Source organism: Sesamum indicum, linkage group LG6 (genome assembly GCF_000512975.1).
Source record: "Sesamum indicum cultivar Zhongzhi No. 13 linkage group LG6, S_indicum_v1.0, whole genome shotgun sequence".
NCBI classification, from domain to species: Eukaryota; Viridiplantae; Streptophyta; class Magnoliopsida; order Lamiales; family Pedaliaceae; genus Sesamum; species Sesamum indicum.
Window position 1 is genome coordinate 4,854,368 of NC_026150.1, and position 22,703 is coordinate 4,877,070.

General features: G+C 34.7%; 3 protein-coding genes across 5 annotated transcripts in view; 1 reads left to right on the forward strand and 2 right to left on the reverse strand.

Moving 5' to 3' along the window:
• The window catches only part of LOC105163755 (serrate RNA effector molecule), an 8,179-nt gene extending 2,850 nt beyond the window's left edge, over nt 1-5,329 (reverse strand). Inside the window, exons 1-10 of the mRNA XM_020694698.1 lie at nt 4,774-5,329; nt 3,880-3,992; nt 2,447-2,504; nt 1,854-1,928; nt 1,640-1,714; nt 1,518-1,565; nt 1,307-1,375; nt 404-1,201; nt 278-326; nt 4-194 (exon numbers count right to left, since the gene is read on the reverse strand). Of these exons, the coding sequence (XP_020550357.1) occupies nt 4-194; nt 278-326; nt 404-1,201; nt 1,307-1,375; nt 1,518-1,565; nt 1,640-1,714; nt 1,854-1,928; nt 2,447-2,504; nt 3,880-3,992; nt 4,774-5,213 (1,916 nt within the window). The 5' untranslated portion in view covers nt 5,214-5,329. The remainder of the gene's footprint in view (nt 1-3; nt 195-277; nt 327-403; nt 1,202-1,306; nt 1,376-1,517; nt 1,566-1,639; nt 1,715-1,853; nt 1,929-2,446; nt 2,505-3,879; nt 3,993-4,773) is intronic.
• LOC105163756 lies at nt 10,372-18,239 on the forward strand. Of its 3 annotated transcripts, none has more exons than XM_011082207.2 (6): nt 10,372-10,929; nt 12,195-13,471; nt 13,941-14,012; nt 16,319-16,533; nt 16,804-17,018; nt 17,302-18,239. In XM_011082207.2, exons 2-6 carry the CDS (start codon nt 12,277-12,279, stop codon nt 17,984-17,986), a joined length of 2,382 nt encoding a protein of 793 aa, XP_011080509.1. In that variant the 5' UTR covers nt 10,372-10,929; nt 12,195-12,276; the 3' UTR covers nt 17,987-18,239. The 3 variants fall into 3 exon arrangements, with proteins under 3 accessions (XP_011080509.1, XP_011080510.1, XP_011080511.1); XM_011082208.2 differs by having other exon boundaries at nt 12,208-13,471; XM_011082209.2 differs by having other exon boundaries at nt 10,372-10,763.
• Nucleotides 21,496-22,545, reverse strand: LOC105163758 (NDR1/HIN1-like protein 13). The gene has a single exon (XM_011082210.2). The coding sequence runs from the start codon at nt 22,442-22,444 to the stop codon at nt 21,632-21,634; it is 813 nt and encodes a 270-aa protein (XP_011080512.1). The 5' UTR covers nt 22,445-22,545; the 3' UTR covers nt 21,496-21,631.

A 22,703-nucleotide genomic window follows, 5' to 3' on the forward strand; every position in this document is an offset into this window, starting at 1 on the left:
AGAGCACCAAAAGTATCAAACATCTCATCTGGATTCTCACCAGGAGGACCATCATTACTGGATGTGAAATCCCCAGATTGGGGGTTTTCAGATCTATCAAATCGTTCGTTTGCACGATAGTCTCTTTCTCTGCGATTTCCTCTTTCGTCTTTAATTCTATTATCTGGGCCAGGTCTATGTCGTGGCCTCTCCTTCTACAAAAGGTAGACATGCTAATAAGGTATGAAAGAAGTAAAGGAAACAAAATGATAAAAGAAAAGACGCAAACAAACCATACAGGAAAAGACGGCTGCATCACAGGTCTCCCTCCGGGTGCGTTCTCATCACTGTAATAAATGATAGTTAAAACCGTGCTGACTAAGATATATCATAGGCATCAAATCGTTCAAATGTCAGCACTTACTTCATGTAATTCTCAAAATACAACTCTTCCCGCACTTTTGATGTAAGTTCCATGGCAAGTTCTGGATGTTTCAATTTTAAATGTTTGTGGACAAATTCAGCAGCATGAAAGAGCTTGGTACAACCTTTTGCTCCACATCCATACTTCCAGCCATATTTTTCATCCCTAATTTTGCGGACATAGGGATCCAAAGCTTCAGCTGCAGCAGCATCTATCTTCTCCTTTGCAGCCATTACTTCAAGGGGATCTAAACCCTTCAGCCTCTTTTGCCAATGAGAGTCTAATTTTTTTTCCCACTCATTTGCATTACCATTTGCCTCAGAGTTCTTGCCATCCACTCTAACATGCCGGAGACCTTTAGCTTCATTCGATTCAACCATCCCATAATAATCAACCCCATGAATGCGCCAGAGATAGGTGAGAAGGGTGTCCAAAAGCTCAATCCCCTCAAGACCCTTAATTGTGGTCAAACCCCGTATTATAATGACTGGGCCACTTGAACTTCCATGAGACTTGTCTCTTCCCATTCTATCATTATCATCACGACATAAAACATTATCCTCAATTCCTTTTTCTAAATCCAGTTTCCGGACAAGAGCCTGTGCTTGTTCAACATCAACCTGGATTCGCCTGGACTCAGAGAAGACTGGATGAGCCTTCGGAGCAGACAAAAGATCAGACTCTTTGGTGCCACCCCGACCATGCCGCCTTCTTTTGCCATCCACATCTGCTTCCTCGTCAGAATTAGCCTCGCTGATCTGTTCTTCGTTCAAAGAGGAAGGCATAACACCAGGACCTCTGAATCACATGCAGAAGTAGCAGAACTTGGAGTGAGTTAGTATAACCATATGAAAACTGTTAGTATGGTAAGTATGAGACCCAAAACTTCAGAATAGATCTTACAAATCTAAAGTCCCTCTTTGCAGATCAAGCTGAAAATTCTTTGCTGATTTCCTTGCAACTTCATTCCTCCTGCAAAGGCAATAGAAAAGATATCTCAATATAACCAGATGGAAGCCAGTACGCAATGCATCTAAAAGAGCATACACTTGGCAAAATGTTTACACTTTACATGATAGGTGAAAGTATTACACAGCCTTATCAATATGCTCACCGTTCTATTACAGCAAGTAGGTTTGTCGGATGATACTTGTCTTTTAACCTGATACACAAACTCAATCTATGAGACACAAAAACAGAGCAGCAAAATAAAAAACAAGAAGAGAAAAAGAGTACCATTCTTCATCCTTATGTGCATTAAAATAAGTTCGTTTCTGAGTTGATATGTATTCCGTCCTGTATTCTTGATACCTGATCATGCTCTTCCAATTAGTTAAATTGGGAAAGAAATAGAAGTGGAAACTAACACAAGAAAGAGCAAGACAAATATTACTAGAAACCAACCAAGTAAGATTAAACAGCTATAACTCTATAACACTCCCAATCTGACCTGCGCTCTGCTTCAGCTGGCAGGACATCATCTTCAAGCTCCTGAATAAACTGTTTATAAGACATCATCCCTTCCCTGAAATAAGCAGATATACATGCCTTTAAATCTAGCTAAAGGTATAACATTGCAATCATTTAAAAAGGACATTATAAAATATACAGTAGTCATGTAATCAAGTTCACATGCATAATCCATATGAGGAGAAAATGACACAAAGAAGACATCACATCTTATAGAAAACCAGAAATGAGAATGACTGAGACTGACAATGACAACAGTAGGTCTTCACACCAGAACTAGAATCTAAAGTTAACAAGGATTCTCTTGTAAATATTTCTCATATAAGTACAACAATCTTGCCAGGCTAACCAGCGTCAAAAAGTTCAAAATACCACTAACTAGGACGAGCATATAACTTATCACAAATAGGCAAATCAGTGGAGAGCAAGCATTCACATCATTTATCTGGATTTGAAGTGAAGGTTCACAACTAAAAGTATGAAAATAGGGTCTACCAACTCTAACCCATATCTTTTATTAAAACAAAGAAGAACAATCTACCCCGAACAGAAAATACATTACACAAGATTTACCTTTGGGCTCCACTTGCACCAAAGGTATCCGCAAAACCAGAACGACCAGAATCCCAATCTGTAGAGAGAAAGATAACGAAATAAAAATAGAAAAACACAAGCCAAAATATGAATTAAGAGCCTAGTAGTGACACAGAGTCAAACTGAGGCAGTCCAAGATTGCTACAAGTAAATAAAGCTATGCTGCTCTACGAAAAGTCAGGACATGGAGATGCTAAAGCTACAAAGAAGTATTAGCATTATAGAGTATATTACTGTAACAAAAATACCACATCCTGCTTTTATATTATTATTTTTTTCCCAGTTCTCTTTTTCTTTGGGTGAGGTGGGGCCCAGACATCACACCTAAAATGAGAATACAAACCAGCAGAGAAACGAAACTGTGTAGCTAAACATAGAGAGGCATACTATAATCAGAACACTACATCTAAATTATTGGAACATATTTTGTTGCTTTTGCAAAGTGCAGCTCTGATGGCGCTTCCTATTTTGATCTGTTAGGGTGATTCCTTATTTTGTAATTATAGTTCTGACTTCAACGCGAGTACACTTGCTACACTGATCTGTATAACTCATAGGATTCCTATGGACTCCACTAGAATTTTCTTCCCTGTTAGTCCAGGCTAGGAGTAGAGTAGAAAGTAGAATGGGAAAAGAAATGTTGTGTTTATTTATTGGTTCTTCCACCTTTATACATAGGAGTGGAATTAAGTGATAACTATAACTAATGGATAGCTAAGAAAGCTACCTATCCAAACCCAAATACAAAAAAGATATGCACAAATCCTAAACATTCTAACACTCCCCTCAAACTGGAGCAAATATATCGATCTTGCCCAGCTTGTTACACAAAATATTGAACTTCTTTGCTTCCAAGGCCTTAGCACGGATATCTGCTCTTTGCTTTGGAGGAGTAAAGGGATTGCAGATTTTTTTACTATGACAGCCTCAAGGACGAAATGACCGTCTCAATATGCTTTGTCCAGTCATGGAAAATAGGATTAACTGCTTGATTGTCATAGTGCATAGGGTATACGGCCATTGTATGCAAAACCTAGCTCTTTCAGCAAATTCTTTAACCACAAAACTTTCCTAGTAGTGTGAGCCATAGTCCGAAATTCAGCCTTTGTGCTCGATCAAGCAAATGTGGTTTTTTTTTGCTACATCAAGTTACAAGATTCCACACCAACATAGGTACAATATCGAGAGGTAGACTTCCTATCACTGTTAGATTCCTACTCATGGAAAATATTTATAATTACTATTCAAGAAGAATAGATTCCATCCATATGCATAATTAATCATAAAAGGATTGCTTGATACAAAACCAAAAATGCATAGAGATATGTCAATTGTAAAGACGGACAACTTACAAAAATAACAGCTGAACTATGAAGAAAGCTGGCATAGTATAGGAAGGACAAAAGGATTACCGGATGGGCCACCTGGATAGCCGGCAGATTGACGACCCATATAACGACCGTGAAACCTTTCATCAGGATAACCAGGTCTACCACCCATGTCATGCTCATAATCATATCCAAACCTAAAATAGAAAAGTGTTGTTATTCATGGCCATCACAATTCACAACCAGAGAGATTAACAACACTTATGAAAATTAGAAAATATGTCCATTTTCCATTAGCAATGAAATAGAATTAGCAAGGATACATGCAAGCATTATTCCCAACTGCCAATAGACAAAGATATGTATAGTTGAATATACATATTATCTATTTATCTCCAGGATTAACTAAGTCTACATAAATGTGCACCGTGACATTTAAAGTTTCAGTCAAACTCAACTTTTGATTGGCATTAGAGATACGTGAATATGCTGAGACTGTACAGCGCTTTAAATGTAATGGAAATATCTCATTATACAAGTTGATGTATGTTAAACTCAAAGTTAAACGACGATGATAAAATGTGTGGGATGCAAGCAAAATCCCGCTAACAAAATCTTCTGTACATCCAGCCTCTTCATATCGTGTGCATGTATAATGATATATCCCAGAATAATAGAGATATACATAATATGCATACATGGATGTATGCAGAGGCGTATATACACATACATAAACAAGGATATAATATAACACACACAGAGCTAAAGTATATAATACATGAACCACACGCACAACAAAGTTAACATATGCTCGTTAGAAAACTAGACCACGAAGCCAGTATCTATAATGCTTGTTAAAAAGAAACCCTCAAATCCTGCTAGAAGTTGAAAGTAATGAACCTAGTCATTAACATGAATGAACTGCTGTTAGTACACACATAGAGTAGTCGCAGGGGACTCAATCAAATGAAAAATCACCTTCGGTCTGCCGGCCCATATCCTCCTCTGGGACTCCCTCTCCTTCCGTCATACCCATCGTCTCTCCTTCTCTTATAAGGGGGGAACGGGGACGACCGTCGAGAGGGAGGAGAATGCGGACCTCCTCCGCGACGGTCTCGATACGGTGGGGGAGGACTCGGACTTGGCCTCCCCCGCTTATGGTAATCCCTCTCACGTGGCGGAGGTGGAGGCGGCGAGCGATGGCGATCATGGTATCCACGCCGAGGTGGGCGGTCATCACGCCGCTCTCGGGAGTCGCGGTCAGCGTCTCGAGTGGGGCGTCGGGGCGGAGGAGGCGGTGAGGAAGTGGAATCGGGGCCGGCATCGGCGGGTGCGGTGGTGGAGGGCTTGTTGTCAGTTGGATTGGCGTTGTTATCCTGGTCGAGGTTATCCGAGGTGCCGCTTAGAACTTCGGCCATTGACTACCCTGAAATCTACAGCGAAACCCTAATTTGGTTGACGTGAAACGTGTGTGGACTGGGGAAAGTGATTTCTAGATTTGGGGGGTTTTTCAGAAGAGAAGAGTCTGAATGGGACTCTTTGGAGAATGTTATGAATATTTAAATGACATAATTACCCTCCAAATTCTACCTTCTCACGCTTTCAACAAAACTCCACACACATGTTCAGTATCTTTTTCGCTAATTGCAGGGATAGATATTGAGATTATATTTAGGGATAATTATATTTACACACCTCATCTATTATTATTTTACACAAATTATTCTTATTTTTTCAAAAATTACAGAAATAATCCCTAATAGCTTTTAAAATCTAAAATGTCCTTAGGGGTATTCTAAAATTACCAAAAAGTAGAGGGGTGTCAAAGTAATATTTATGGGGCTGGATAATGTGACCCCATATTTTTATTATTTGTACTAATTTTTAATTTAAACTAAATTATTTTATTAACTATTTTTTATTGAATTTGTATATAAATTTACACTTCTTAAAAATATTAAATTATTTATTTAATATATTAATAAAAATTAGTTACAAGCTTATAAATTCAAATTAAAAAATATCACACTGTATAAATTATTTTAAATTTTAAAGTTAAAAATTTATTTTTTTTTATTTATAATTAATTTTTATTAATATCAATTAATTATAATTCAAAATAATTTTAAAAATATCACATTATAATTCAAAATAATTTAAAAAATATCACACTTGTATAAATTATTTTAAATTTTTAAAGTTAAAAAAATATTTATAATTAATTAATTATAATTCAAAATAATTTATGTAGTTTATATAAATCATATTAGCATTAGTAAAATAAATAATTTATTTATTAAAAAAATTTAATTATTAAATTAATTTTTCTTAAAAAAATTATTCCTTCTTCCCAATTCTATCGTCATGTCCACCCTAAACTCCTGTTCATGCCCTTGTTCCCACCACCCCACTTGCGCCCATCCTTTCACCCTCCTTCGCCATTGATGGCCATCAAAATATGTATGTATAAATATAAAATTATACATATATATGTCCAATTATATACATATTTATATATTTATATTATATAAACATATATATATGTAGTTATAAAATAAAAATAAAAAATAAATCTTTTAAATTTAAAAATGTAAAATTATTTATACAAGTGTGATAATTTTTTAATTTAAATTTATGAGCTAGTAAATATACAAATTCAATAAAAAATTAATAAAATAATTCATATTTAAATAAAAACTTTGTATAAATAATAAAAAAATATATGGGTCATATTATTCATCCTTATAAATATTACTTTGCCACCCCCTCTACCTTTTGGTAATTACAAAACACCCCTGAGGGCATTTCTATTATTGAAAAATTAATTTAAAGTTTGATCAAGTCAACAGGTGTATTTTGGAATTTTAAAGACCTGTCAGGGTGGTTTTTGTAATTTTTTAAAAACTATGGGTGGTTTATGTAAAATGACAATATGTGAGGGGTGTAAATATAATTATATTTTATATTTATTTATACTAATTTTTTATTGCACGTAGTTTCCTGCAATCATATAAAAAGAATTAGTGTAAGATAATAAAAAAAAAATTGTGAAAGAATAAATTATAATTATAAACTATAATAAATATGAAAAAGTAAAAGTGAGAAAAATGTCGAATAGTGGTGGTCAAGCGAAAAATATATATATATATAAAGTGAAATTATTAAAAAAATATTTAAATTACTAAATTGACCAAAAAGTTTGTAAAAAAATAATAAAGGATAAATTTGAATATTCAAAAATTGGTAAGACAAAAGGTTTTCTTTTATAATAGTATAACTAAATAAGTATTAGTATAATGGAATAATTATACTCTTTTTTTTCTGATGTTTTATGTAATTACATGTAAATCTCCCGTGGTTTGAAAAATTATATTTAGCACGAAGATTTGTTTCCATATAACAAATAAGTCTCCCGTTGGTCAAAAGTCACTAAAATTACATTTAGCACTCTAGGTTTGTTTTCATATAGCAAATTCGACGAATTATGACTAACGGACAATATCAGCAAATTCGATGATTTTTTACTAACAAATGGACTTATTTGTTAAATTGATGCAAAACTCAAAGGTACCAGATTTTTTTATAAAAAAAAAAGGTTTTTAAATAATAATAATAATGTTGATGAATTTGTCCTGCTCATGACATGTCATGTGTGTTTGCTAAGAGTTTCAACGTAGGATATCATCACCATCGCTCTTAAATCCCAAGTCTTAAATATTTTTTTTATTTAAAGCCATTAATTATTAATTAAAATAGATTATAATTGTTCATGTCAAATATTAATACATAATAAAAATAATTACAATAGTTATATTTTGATCATTAATAATATTAGATAAATGAAATCTAATGTTACAGTAAACAATATGTACTATGCAATAGAATAATATCCCACGTATATAGCAGTGTGAAAACCCATGATCTCAAAAATCATGGGATCTCAATTTTGTCAATTGATTTAGAACTCATTCCAAATTTTAAATACTTACACACACATTGCGTATAAAATATGGAGTTAAATACAGTTTACGTCCTTCATATATGTCATTTTCATCGATTAGACTTTTCAATTACAAAATTCTTGAGTTATTTCCATATCTTTTAAATAATTCTTTAAATTTAAACTACAATAAATAAAAATATCCTTTAATATTCGAAAAAATGACGAATTGGTATATACAGACTAATTGGAACACAAAGTTTTATTCATAAATTTTGTGAAGTAAAGAATCATTTAGACAAAATAAAAGATAATTATTCCATTTAAATTATATAATACCACTACAAAAATAGTCGGACATATAATCATTCAAATGCAAAAATATAGGCCAATAAGGTATAGTTTAGTTGACGAAGTTGAGGTCCCGTAACGTTAGAGGTCATGAATTCGAACCCCACATTATGTGCGGGATGTTGTTTTCACTAAATAATGAGTGTATTAATATCTGACAAAAATGATTATAATCAATTTATTTTAATTAATAATAATTCATCGCTTTTCAAAAAGATGACAAACATATAGGTGGTGTTTATTATTTCTTAATAAAAAGTTATAAATTCAATGATTTTGTTATTTCAGAATCATCGTATAGTAGAAATAATCGGAGAAAGTTTAAAATAATTATTCTGTTATTTCGCTAATTTATATTTATCAATATTAATTTATTTAGTTAATGAATGAAACTTGAGTTTTTTAAATTTCATAACATATTGTATTTGGGTGAATAGCAATTTATCCTCCTGTGATATTGGAAATGAGCAAATTACCCTCTTATAAAAAAAATACAATATTTACCCCCTATACTTTTTAAAATAAAGCAATTTACCTCCTTATGCAGGGAGGTAAATTGCTTCATTTAAAAAATCATAGGGGATAAATTGTTGTATTTTTAAAAAAATATAGGGAGGTAAATCGCTATTTATTTTTTCATAAGAGGGTAATTTGCTCATTTAGGGGTTGCTTACATTTTTTCCTATTTTATTGTAAAGGGGTTAAAGTGAACTATATATTGCAATTAATAGTTGCAGGTATTTTGGTCCATATATTTTGAATTCAATGGATTATTTAAAAGATAAGGGTCCAATTGAAATTTTTTATAAACCTGTGGTGATAATTAGTGATATTGATATAGTTCAGGGGTGTAAATTGTATTTAATCCTATAATACACACAATGATAACTACTCTTTTTTCTTACATTGGGTAAATTTAAAATTCACCCCCTCAAGAAGTAGAATTTTCAGCAATAAACCCCCAAAGAAAAAATAATATTAGATGTGAATCTTTCATATCTTTCCCCAAAACACACACACACACACACACAAAAGCACTTTAGAGAAAGGGGAAAAGAATCCCCTGGATGCTTCCATTCTTGGATTCTTTTTTACCCATTGGGATTTTAATTAATTTATTATTAAAACCCTGACCATAAAAAATAATTAATATATATATATAATAAATATTAAAGAATCTTTATAAATTAAAAATATTATTTTGGTAGACCATGACATGTGTTGGTGCTAAAGAATCTTTACACATTAAAAATATTATTTTGGTAGACCATGACATGTGTTGGTGCATGTTGGATAAGTCACTTTAATGTGTAAATATATAATAATTAAGCTCTCTATAATTAATAAGTTTATTAAGATATATTTTGTACAAAAATATTAATTGAAAATAGAATATATATTTTTTTAAAAATATTTTGCCTTTTCTTAACATGTAAGTACTGATTGAATAAGGAGTTTAATTTCTAGAGATTCCTTCCCAAAAGTGTCTTTTTCATTAGGTCATGTGATGGTTATAGATGAGGAAATGTTAGGGAAATTAAATTATAGAGTAATTATTGTTATAGACAAAAATTAAATATGAAAAATGATAACTGCACTTCTTACTTACTTTTAAAAATTTTGAGAAGTAAAATAATAAAAAGAGTACAAGAGTAAGTAATAAATATAAATATATGTATATAAAAATAATATTTTAGTGTTTGGTGTGATCCGATGAACTGAATACTAGCTTTTTGAAAGAACGAAATCTGGAAAGTTCAGTTCGATCTCGATATATGTCAATTTTGTAGTTTCGACTCGATTTATTGAATTATGAAGATCTTTAGTCAAGACGTTAAAGACTAATACAATAATTAGGACACATATTTCAAAGATAACAAATAAACAATAAATTCCAAAATTGTGTTTATGGAAAAAGAGGATACATATTTTTCATTACAATATTGGCTTTTAGCTTTATTGATAATCTAATATTTCTACGTACAATTCAATTATTATTGAAATAGTACAGATTATTTCAGTTCGGTATTCAATAAAATTTATGGTGTAAGTACCAAATTTTTTATTTATTAAAATTTCGATTCGATTTAGTTGGGTGAACCCTTCAAACTAAGGCATAAAATCCATGAATCCAACCATGACCTAATAGAAGAGGAATTTAGGTTAAAACATAATATTCTTTGACTATGAGTTAAGAAAATCTGATGGTCCCAATATTCATTCCAACACCCAAACGAGGCTTTTACAAGAGTTGTAACGTCTTTGAATTACTGCGAATAGAAGGTGTGTGGGTGGGCCAATCTCTACTCTTGATCCCTCATTTGCTTGCGGAGGAAGAACAGTAGGAGAGATAGATGCCGATTGCCGCCTCCTCCGCGTAAAAGTGACGCCTTTTCTTCCGTTATTACTTTCTTCCTAGTGTCTTTTCACGTTCAGAGGAAAGCCCTGCTGCAAGAATACAAGAATATTTAATACAAACCACTGCACGGAAAAAATTAACACAACACGACGAATCAAGATTGGCATTTTTACTGGGGGTATTTTTATAGTACTCAAGAGGAAACAGTACAAAATTCCATTACTTTGCTAAGTCAGCGAGGGCCCACTGACCACGCAGCTCTATTGTGTCTCCGTCTGCCCAAATACCCTTTTTTCATTACCATTGCATGCAAACCTGGTACATCGCCCTCCCCTCTATCCCCTCATCCCTGATTTGGTCTGTCACACACTCGTACACAGTCCCCTAAACGGGTTTCTCATTGTGTGTGAAGAATTCTTGCACCGAAATCCAGGACTTGTATTCATAGCCAATTTGAGTTCAGTTTCTGATGAGCTTTTATCAGGTAGAGAAAGGAAATCTTGATGGCCTTGGAGTTTTTTTCTTGATTTTGTAGAATTCTTGGGTTTTCTGGATGTGGCTTCTGTTCAGTCGACTTGCTTATGAATCTATTTGGGTTGGACTTTTGATTGTGGTTTTATGGTGTTTTTGGATGTTGATCGGTTTCTGTGGATTAAAGTTAGGATCTTTTTCATTTCATAGCTGCTGTTTGTTGAGGGGATTGTGTGAATTGATGTTGGACGGTTTTGAGAGCTTGAATTACTTTCTGATCTTTTTACTGGTTTTGGGTCTCGTATTGAATTTCTGGGTTGTGTATTCTTTATCCTTCTTTCTACTGGGTTCTAGTTTTATGGGCACGGCTCTGCTTTTCTTTTTGCCTTTTCCGATGGGCTCTTTATGTTCTCAGATGGATTTATTTGTTTATTCTTCTCCCAATTTGCTTCAGGGCATTGGTTTTGTTTGGTTTTGGTTAACATTGATGAGTTTATGAGGCAATGGTATTTTGAAATTTCCAAGATTTATGTGATATTTTGAATAAGTACCCTTTATGATTTCAAAAGCTTTTGGTTCGAAATAGAGGATGCTGGATATGTCCTTAGCCTCCTTGTTCATCTTGATAAATTACTTCCGTATTTCAGGAATCCTAGGTAAATTTTTTAGGATGGTATGTAGATCGCATTTATCAGATGGCTTAAACTGTTATTAGTCTGGATATGGCGATCCTACGATGTAGAAGGATTACTAAAATCCCCATGCTCTTGGATGGCTTTCCCTTTTCAGCTAAAATTAAGTTCACAGAAATGCTGTTTATTGCAAATGTATGTATCATCTTGTCAAATCAGCTTTTTACTGTGTCCTGGAGATAGAAATCTGGAGAATTTAGTCTGTGTTAACTCTATATTTACCATGATACTGTCTTTTACTCATGAGACTACTTTTCATCAAAATGTCCATATCCTGTATGTTTTCCTTTTCCATTCTAAGTAAAACGTGGTCTTCTCATTTTGGATCCTCAGTTCTTCTCGAACTTTTCATTATAAGCATTGGGTGGAATGGGAAAAGGTGCATGTGTTGGGGAAGCATAAATTTCTGGTGGCAAAGCATATGATTTTTCATGCTCAACCAGATAGCAAATTGTTATTTTGATGCCATATCAGAGCGAGTGTGCTGCTTCTTCGCTTGTCTTTATTGAATCAAGTCATACCATGTTTACTCTTAAAAACTTACCTGATCTCTGCAAACATGTTTGAGTGACTCATGTCATTTCAGTTACATGTTGTAGGACAATTTAAAACGAAGGAAGAAGTCTGTATGCTGAATTGACGGTTGAAAGAAAACCCTGATTGCATTAATGGGAGCTTCAAATTCTAGATTGGAAGAAGACAAGGGCCTGCAGCTTTGCCGTGCAAGGAAGAAATTTATCAAACAAGCACTTAACGGTAGGTGTTCTCTTGCTGCAGCTCATATTGCATATATAGAGGAACTGAAAATTGTCGGAGCTGCTTTAAGGAGATTCGTGGAAACTGATGCTCAAGTTGAAACTGCCGTATATCCTTCAAGAAGTCCGACTCCTGAGCCACGTGCTTTGACAGAGAATTCTGTCTCCCAATTATCTTTGTCATCTCGATCTCTATCACAACATGTGGATGCAGCAACAAATATCCCACCATCTCCTTCAACCCCTGTCTCAATTAAATACCAGTCCCATCATATGAAATTTAGAGGTACATTTTCCAGGAAAGTTGAAGAAAAGCCTCCTGTGCCTGTCACTGTATCAGTTTCTTCAACGACTCCTCCTAGCACCACTCCTCGCTCCACCGAGGCACCGGAAGCATCGTCATTTGAAACTCCTTCTATCCCACCAGAAACTCCACCATGGGATTATTTTGGTCTTTTTCATCCAATTGACAATCATTTGTCTTCACAAGAAGGAAGGGAATTTGATCAGGGATCAGAGAACTCTGATGAGACAAGACATCTTAGAGTAGAGGAGGGAGTTCCTGAAATGGAAGATGTAGAAGACAAGCTCTCCTCTCATGGAATAGAAGAATCTCAGATGTCAGAAGATGAATTTGATGAACCCTCCTCAGCTACCCTTGTTCGAAGTTTTAAAAATGTCAACAGGGAAAATGTTGCCAATGGTGATTCACCCCTTATATCTTCGGAGCATAGAACATCAGAAACCAAGTTTGCAAAATTTGAAAATGTAAATGAAGAAAAAGAAAATCTCATCAGTGGAGATTCACCCATTAGGTCATCCGAAAGTGTAATATCAGAAATCAAGTTTGTGAATGGGAAGAAAAACAACTCTCCTGATTTATCACCGTTACGAACTGCATCCTCAAGATTTGTGCAATTGAATGATGTGAAGATAACACCAATAAAACAAAGTGAAGTTGAAGATAAAGTTGTACCTAAGGACTTCTTTTCGAGCATGAAGGACATCGAACAGCTTTTTGTTAAAGCATCTGAATCAGGAAAAGAAGTTCCGCGGATGCTTGAAGCAAATAAATTCCATTTCCGTCCAGTAGTGCCTGGAAGAGAAAGTAAGCCCCCACACCCCCCACCCACCCCCAAATCAGTACAGATATAATATTCTTATTTACCATGCCATAAACTAGCAGTTGTTCATTTAGGGCGTTCCGGAAATGAAACTTCTAACGAAACTTTGAACAGTGTGATTATATCGCACTTACGCGTTCCGTCATAGAGAGGCCTAAGTCTCGGTTTTGTTCAATGAATTTGGGTATGACAGCATGTTTTAGCCATTAAGGGAGTTGGGGAATAAAGGAAGCAGTTAAGTAACAAAGTTAAAATTAATATAGTCTCAGTTAGTAACTCATAAGTATTTTCTATTTATTGGAAACAACAAATGGAAATACAAGTTGAAGGCCTTTTAATATTAGTGACAATAAAAACGTTTTTTACTCTTTAATATTATGCTTATCTGGATATTGTTGTCTTTCTCATGTGAGGCAGAAGACGGAAGTTAATAGATAATTTTTCTTTTGGCAGGTGGATCAGTTACCTCATCATTACTGAAATCTTGTTTCTCTTGTGGGGAGGATCCAAGTGAGGTTCCACAAGGTAGGTCTTTTCATCTTTCCATATTTTTAAGCAATTGATTAGGCACTCCAACCTGTGAAAGCCAACCTTATGCTTCTCTTGATGGAAAGGACATTAATAAAAGAATTAGTCACACCCACAATAGCTTCTTTATCGGTTTTATGAATGAACAAGTTGCAACTCTTTTGGGATCTTCTGTGGAAATAGAGGGAAATGGACTGGGGAATGTGAAGTATGTTTATTCTTTTTATCAGGAGAATTTTTATCATAGATGTCATCTCATGTAAGTTTTTGACAAGATAAATGGTGTCACTAGATGTTTGCAAGTGGCCCAGCAATCAACCTGGAATATTCATGCTATTGATGTAAGAAACTAACAAAAAGCAGTGACACAAAACTAGGAAAAACGACCAATTCATACGTGAAAGAAAAAGAAACCAATTGCAGCGGTTTTCTACTTCTTGAATGCCTACTCCGATTTACTTGCCTTTCCTCGTGTTTAAATACCATGCTTCAGATATTCCTTAAATAGAAATATTCCTGTTACATTTTAAACCGTGAGATAAAATTCAGCAGAATTCAGGTGAATGAAGGTTAAGACAGATAAGACATGACAACCTTTAACTTATCATAAGAAATGCGAAGGATGGATGTTGACATACTTCGTTTCCATATTTGATATTTATTGTCTCATATTACTTGGACTTTTCCAGGGACTTGTTTTATGAAACTTGTCAAGTTGTAACTCAAAAGTTCAATGTGCTTCACCACATCTTTGTCCTAGTAAATTTAAAGCATCGGAACAGGAGTAGAAAACATTTTATTGTGTACTGGTTTGGAAATGAAAAACCAATTGGATACTTTCAGAAAAAGGATTTGTTGAAGATGTGTTTGATGCTTTTTCTTTTTTTTCAATACTGTTAAATTTGATATCATGTGTCATTTGAAGTTGGGTCAATGTGAACTTACTGGTGTTAAATCATTAAGTTAGTGATGTGTTAATACTTTCAATTCGATAGTGATTACATGGATCATGATATAAGACAATTATTTAATATGCGTTAATAGTTTATTACTCCCTCCCGTCCTAAAATAATGGGTCTAGTTTTATCCAACAAGGAGCTTTAGATGATAGTTGAAACTTTTGAATTTTTGTACTATTTTTCTTAAAGTAAAATCGAGAGTTGCAGTGTCATATCATTACCTTAATTGAGATACTTTGGGGAAGAACAGCTCTTGCCCATAAGCTTGTTTGGCTGACGGTCACATTTCCCTTTTGTGTTTATCATAGATCTTAGTCTGAGATGAGAAAGACCTTTCTACTTTCAAGCGCATATCATCAGCAACATTAGTCATAAATTGATATGAGATGATTGTTGATCTTCCAATTTTATGAATTTGTCTACGAACTTTTCGGACAACTATTGGAAATAACTCTAAGTAGCTCAGTCTTCACAAACAAATGCTGATAGCTGGATGTGGTGATCTGGAAAATGTTTTGTTTAGACTCATTGAGCTTAAGAAACAGTAAAATTTTGCATTAAAAATCACCTCATTCTTGGATTCTTTGTAAGATTAACACTGATATTTCTTGGGATTAACTATCATTTCTTGAAGTTGATTTACACATGTATATATTGCCTTTTCTAAGGTGCTTTATTATGATTACCTGTTAAAATTAGATATCTGCAATGTTGCCAGTTGTCCCTTATCGCCTTCTAGTCACATTGCATTAAACACCTTAAATATTCCGTTCACTTCAAGTTTCCAGAATTGTTTTCTACAAAACTGCTCCCATCTCAGATAATTTGTACAGATACCTGAGCTTGCCTTTTACCTCTTTCTTCTTCTTCTTTTAAAGGATCTGAACTCATCCGTGTTAAACATCAGACATAATCACACAGGCAAAGATATAAAATAGTAGAAGCAGCAGTGCACGATGTGAAAACGAAATTTCCAATATTTTAGAGAAACTTTTGAACAGATCTCCTTGCTTTGACCATTTCCATTGGTTTTCTCTATCTTAACTTTGTGAAAAAAGATGCTTTTGAGAATGGATAGACGCTATGCTAAAGATTAGTAAATAGTGTCCTAATTTCAGTCAGCAGATTGACACAATAAATAAGCTTGTTGAAAACTGAAGATTAGCAACTTATCGTGTGCTAACTCAAAACTTGTGCAATTAATGGTTTCTGATTGGGAAACTTATCGTAGCAACACACTTTTTTTTGTTCAAGTTCTAGTAAGTTTTTCTTCTTATCATATGATTACTTTAGTTATTGTAGTACAATCATGAAGTCGCTCATTTGATTCTTATCTCCATTTAGAGCCGACTCAAACTTCTGTCAAGTACTTAACTTGGCATCGGACAACATCGTCTCGTTCTGCTTCATCTCGGAATCTTCTAGGTGCCAACTCCACTGATGGTGTCGATGATCTTAGTAATAATCTCTTTGACAACTTCTGCATGGTCTCTGGAAGCCATGCCTCAACCTTGGATAGGCTTTATGCATGGGAGAAGAAGCTTTACGACGAAGTTAAGGTATGTGCAGAGCTTGCTTCTGCTTTACTAGCACTATTTATCTTTGAACTATTATTTGTTTTTGTATTTGTAGTTACTGTAATATTTTGTCTCTGAAGTTTTCTCCCTGGGGAATCTTGCATCATCTTCCACAGCATTTAGCCATTCCGTGGTTGTTTTTGAATGGATTTCAGTTTTCTTTTACGTTATTTATACACAAACTTTCGGGTGCATCTCATCAGCATCAACTATAATTTCTTGATCTGATAGTGGGCGTCCCTCCTATTTCAGGCTGGTCAGGTACTTAGAAGCAATTTTGATCAGAAGTGCAAACTTCTTCGGCAGCAAGAATCACGGGGAGAGAATACCGACAAGACACGTGCTGGAGTGAAGGATCTACATTCACGGATCAAAGTAGCAATTCACAGAATCGACTCCATCTCAAAGAAAATTGAAGAAATTAGAGATAAAGAGCTTCAACCACAACTCGAGGAGTTAATTGAAGGGTATGTTTGTATTTCTCTATTATTTTTGTCGGTTACTATAACTGGGATGATTTCATGCTGCCCATGCGGATAGTAACCTGCATAAGGTATGAAAATGTGAGATTATAATCTGATGTCAGAAAGTGAATGATGCATCCTCATATATGATGTGATGGTCTACACCTGAGTTGGTTGCCAACCACAACTGATGCTTGTTTGCAATGTGTATAACAAATGGTACATTCGTTCTTTTGCATAAAAAAGTGGCTCCTCAAATGCTTTCGTCTCTTGTTTCTGATGACAGACTAAGGAAGATGTGGGAAAATATGCTGGAATGCCACAGCCTTCAATTTCATGTCATATCCGTATCTCATACCCCCGCAGGTGCTAAAATCACTATACAGACGGACGCGCGAAGACAGATCACCATCCACCTCGAAAACGAACTGAGCTCTTTATTATCCACCTTCACAAAATGGATCGGTGCACAGAAACTATACGTGGAAACTATTGATAAGTGGCTTTTCAAGTGCGTCTCTCTTCCGCAGACCACGTCCAAGAGGAACAAAAGGATGAAACCTCCGCCTCTAAGAAACTGGGGTCCGCCAATATACATGATATGTGGGGCCTGGCTGGAGATGATCGATGAACTGCCAACTAAAGGCGTTACTGATTCTATCAGGGACTTGGCAGCTGAGGTTGCTCACTTTCTGCCCCATCAAGAGAAGAACCATGGGAAGGCCGGGAATCAGTCTCTGAACGGGCCATCCCTAGCTGGAACCAATGATGACTCAGGTATAAATTTGTTGAGAGACAACGTTGCTGAGGACTGGATACCTGCACTCGATCGTTTCAGGACGAGCTTAGCTGGTTTTCTTGGGCAGCTGAACAACTTCGCCGAGTGTTCTGTGAAGATGTTTACCGACCTGCAGAAATCCATCGAGGAAGCAAAGAATAACTATGAACAGTTCAAATCCCAGCAGCAGTAGTGATAGATTATACAGGTCAAGATTATGGGATAAAATCAGAGGGAAATAAAGAATGAAGTTGATATATAGGTATAGAATGAAGGATGAATAGTGGTATTTGTACATTAGGTGTCAAAAAAATAAAAGGGTATTTGGTATACATATGTTAGTTAAATAGGTTTGAACTTGTGTTGAATCTGAGCTTTTGTGTAAAGCTTCAGACATGGACATCAATTACTTTCCTTAATTTATGCTACATTTTTGTTTTGAGTTGTGCGTTTTGGTCTTAAGTGCCCGTTTGGTCCTGCAATTGACATCCCAAATTTGTGTTTCGTGTGTAAACGTCCCAAATCTGTGTTTCGAGTGTAAACGTAATATTTTATTACGGGGTTTGGTCTTTTTTTTCCTCAAAATTAATTTAGGATTAAATTCTATTATAATCACTTTTTTTTTTAATTTATCAAATCTACTATTTCTAGCTTTAATTCCCATCATAAACATGTCATAATCACTTTTTTTTTTAAAAAATTAATTATTTCAAAATCAATTTTCGTATAATTAATTATACAACCATTTGGCCAAATTGGACCTAAATTGTGTTGTCGTGACATTGTTGCCCTATTGCAACAAAAATAAGTGCAGCCATGTTTGGCATTGTGATTGAACAGTTCGAAAATGTATTTTGCACACAAACGCAATTTCTTGTATTATTTGATAAAAATTATAATTTGTAGTTTTTAATTATATTGCGATTATCTTTTACCCAATAGTCGATCATGTCCAATCCACCGAATAATTTTTAATTTTTTCAAAATAAGGATAATAACTTAACTAATAATCCACATTTGCTTAATTAATTATGAAATTACAAATTCAAATTTTATATATAAATATATTTTTAAAATTAAAATATTCGAAAATAAATTATTTCATTATTAATTATATTATAACAGATTATGCAACTCTGGAGTCATGTTGAGCCAAACTCCAGATAATGAGATCTTGTACCAAATTCTAGATTTGACGGGATCAGAATCAACCAATTTACAATCATTTTTTGTTTGAGTTGTACTCGATTGTAGACTAGAATTTCTCCTTAGGACATGGCTTCGCACTTAAAAAAAGTGTTTTTTTTTTTTTTTTTGGTTTTTAACTCTAAAAAATATTTTTAAGGTATTTAAGATGTCAGCTCCCGCTTTTAAAATAATTGAGAAAAATTCTGTTAAATAAAAAAATAGAAGCATTTTGAAGGTACATTCAACTATTTTGACTATTTTTTTAAAAATAAATTTAACTTCGTCTTTGACTGTTTTATCCTCATTATAATTATTTTAATTTATTTTTATTATTTTTAAAATTGTATATTTAAAGTTGATATTGGAGGTTTTAAATAATTTGAATAATTTAACAATAATAAAAAAATGAATGCTGGAAATTCATTTATCATAAATTAGAATTTTGTTTTTTTCTAATATTAGTGTCAATATAATTATATCCAAATATCAAATTCTAATAAGATGTTCAGATCAAATAATTCCAACATATTTGATGCGCCCCCATTGAATAGCTTAGCAGGTCAGACTTTGCTAGCCCATGAGTAAGGTATTAAGCTTATAACTTGCTTTATCTTTACTAATTTGGCAGACCCAAATAACGAGCCCAATCCAGTAAGACGAGTCAGCATACAACAGGGACAATCTATCAACAGGTTGCTGACACTTTAGGATACATCATCCTAAAAGACCTCCAACTAACTCCAAGTAATCTGGCTAGAATTAACTATTTAATCAGCAAGGAACAGATTCCCCAATTTTTGGACAAGATGGCCAAGCTTCAGTCAAAAGATCATATCTTCGTGTAGATAGTTCAAATCACGAAAGATCATATCTTCATATAGATAAGTTCAAATCACGAAAGATCATATCTTCATATAGATAAGTTCAAATCGCGAACCTTTTTTCCTATTGAGTAGTTGACATATGCTTTTCAAGTGGTGTATAATTCACCGTAACCATTTTTCCAATCTCGATCTGAGGTCGTCTATAAGTGGACTTTTTGTGCAGTCATTTTGGTAACATCTTCCATCACACTTTACCTGTCATCATTGTGTTTGGTTTGTTTTTGGCCCATCTCGTAGATGGGTCAAAACATAATTGATTCTCTCTTGGTCTCTAAGCTACTTTTAGCTTACTTTGTTCACTCCACACGAATTTTCTTACTTTACTATCATATTCAATCATAGTTTTCATATTGATTCAAGTTTTCCCGTTATTTCTATAAAAATATTACTAACTTAAGCATCAGAGTGTTGTCTTCTATTTTGCAGGTTAGTTCCCCATTAATCTTAGAATTTTTGCAAAAGTTCTTTAACCATTATGGTGCTGCTGAACTCAGGTACTTATCAATATTATAAATGATCATACTCAAATATATATAACTATGAACTTTCAAGTAACATATATGCCCTGAAAATACAAACCCGAAACGGAGCCCAACATGAAAAAAACTTAAGACGAATCCAAGGTTATATGGAGTCCAAGGAAAAAAAAAACCTTAACCCCTAAACCTCTCAGGAGAATCCTCTAAGCGAAGAGGCCCAGGAAAGCTTGTAGGGAACACAAGAAGGTGGCAACATGAATAATGTTCTCTAATATATAGCTGAACCTCAATCGGACAACTAGAGGGGGTGACAGTTGCCTTGTCAAAGAGGATGCCCAAAAATCTAGAAAGATTGTTGGACCCTTCTCTTCTTAAGAATTAAGAAAACTTATTCCCCGAAATACCTTATCTTTCTAAAGGATAAGCCCATATCTATTGGTGATTTGAAGATCTTTTCCAAAATAACCAAGCCTATCGCTTGATAACCACATTCTCTAGTCTTTAGAGGACTAGACTCCCTCGACTGAAAAGATATAAAAACTATAAGAGCGGGATTTACCACTTTTGTATATGGAATGTTTTTCTTTAACATTCATACACACGAACAACTAGGTGCTCAAAGCACTCCTGCATTAGATGATCTATCGATTCATGCTTTTTTAATTTTATTCTTAATTTTATTATTATTTATTGACTTGAATATCGTAGTGCTACATATTTTTTCAAATCTCCTATTCAAAACTTGTAAAAAGCCAAACTCAAAGACTTTCTACGGGGCGTATATGAAGAATCAATTGTTTATTCACAAACATAAAATTCAAATCAAACAATTCCAATATGTTATAAGTATCATCCCCAAATACATATAAATATAAACTTCCAAGTAACATATATGTCAGTAAATGACAATAAATAACCCATGAATATAAATGTATCAGATGTAGGATTTTTTTAAAACAATGAATCTTTTTTTTCTTCTGAATTTTTGTAATATTTCAAGAATATCCCCTAAAAAATTTAACATAATATGTATTTTTATCTTTTCTAAAGAAATAATTCAAGACATAAATTGTTTTTTCATGAATTTCTATCCATGTTTTTGAAATTTGATAAAATTGTTTGATCCACCTGAATTGTCAAATAAATCAAGATTTTTGAGAAAATTAAAATATCTTGTAATATCTATTGTATTAGTATATCCAAATCACATACCCATCAACAACTTTTGGTCTATCAAAAAATTGAATCAGAATCATCCTACACCAAAATCACACGGTCTAAATTGCACTACCACAATCTCACACTAAAATCACAATCATGGGACACAATCTGAGCCTTCTGATTCAACCCATCCACGACGATGTCGCATTTCACCTTAACGGTGATTTCCCACGTCTTAACGGACCCCACCTCTATCTTAACGGGCGCTTTTGTTTTAACGAGGAACGGGATCCTCCCTTGATTCTGCGCGTTTCTTAACGCCGTCTTAACGGTGCCGCCCAGTACCACGTCGGATCCGGTTAACGCCGTTTTCAGCACCGTGACGTTCTTCCTCGGCTGGTAGAATGCCGGCAATACGCCGTTGCTGAGCTTCACGTCGTTGTAGAAGACGTTAACGGCGCTGTCTTTCAAGTAGTGTATGCCTACCTTGCTGTTAGGGTTCTCCGCTCTAATGGTGACGTCAAATCCCGGCGAGATCGGCGCCGCAGACGTCAGATTCATCCCCTTGATCGCGAGGTGAGTGACAGTATACTTGGGTGATTTGAACCGGAAAACGAGGTATAGCACTCCGGCGGAAACGGCAGCGGCGATGACGAGGAATACGAGCAGGCAGAGAGTGAAGCAGCAACAGCGGCGGCAGCAGCTCCTACGGTTCTTCCGGCGGGTTAAGGCTTGGAATTTCCTAGCGTTCTCAGGCGGAGGGTAGCGGAGTATTTGTTCTCTGGGGAGCTGGACCACATAAGTCGCCGGGGGAGGGACTGGCTTCGATGGGGGAGGGTTCGGCGGGATGGGATGCTCAGTGGAGTTCTTGGGTGATGAAGACGAGGGCGGAGGCGGATGGGAGTCGGCGGTGGTGGGATGAACCCGGGAGTCAGCCATTCTTTCTTCTGTAGATCACACAACAATCAAAGCATGAAAACGGAGTGAATGAGAAGTGGGTTTGATGAATGTGGAGATTTGCTGGCTAATTTGTGCGTGTTGTGTGTGAATTTAAAAGGAAAGAGAGAGTGTGTGCGTGTGGGTTTTCACTTCACAAACGCGTTGATGCGTTAGGCGCTGCGCAGCGTCAAGAATTGCTTTACAGTTGTTAATTTCAAATTTATATTTATTTGCCTTTTTCTGTATATATGGAAATATT

Excerpts from the sequence above, each read along its gene's own strand:
- LOC105163756 (XM_011082207.2), top strand. The coding sequence starts at position 12,277 with ATGGGAGCTTCAAATTCTAGATTGGAAGAAGACAAGGGCCTGCAGCTT. Across the intron at positions 13,472-13,940 it reads AGTAGTGCCTGGAAGAGAAA|GTGGATCAGTTACCTCATCA; the intron begins GTAAGCCCCCAC and ends TTCTTTTGGCAG. Across the intron at positions 14,013-16,318 it reads TCCAAGTGAGGTTCCACAAG|AGCCGACTCAAACTTCTGTC; the intron begins GTAGGTCTTTTC and ends ATCTCCATTTAG.
- LOC105163758 (XM_011082210.2), bottom strand. The coding sequence starts at position 22,444 with ATGGCTGACTCCCGGGTTCATCCCACCACCGCCGACTCCCATCCGCCT.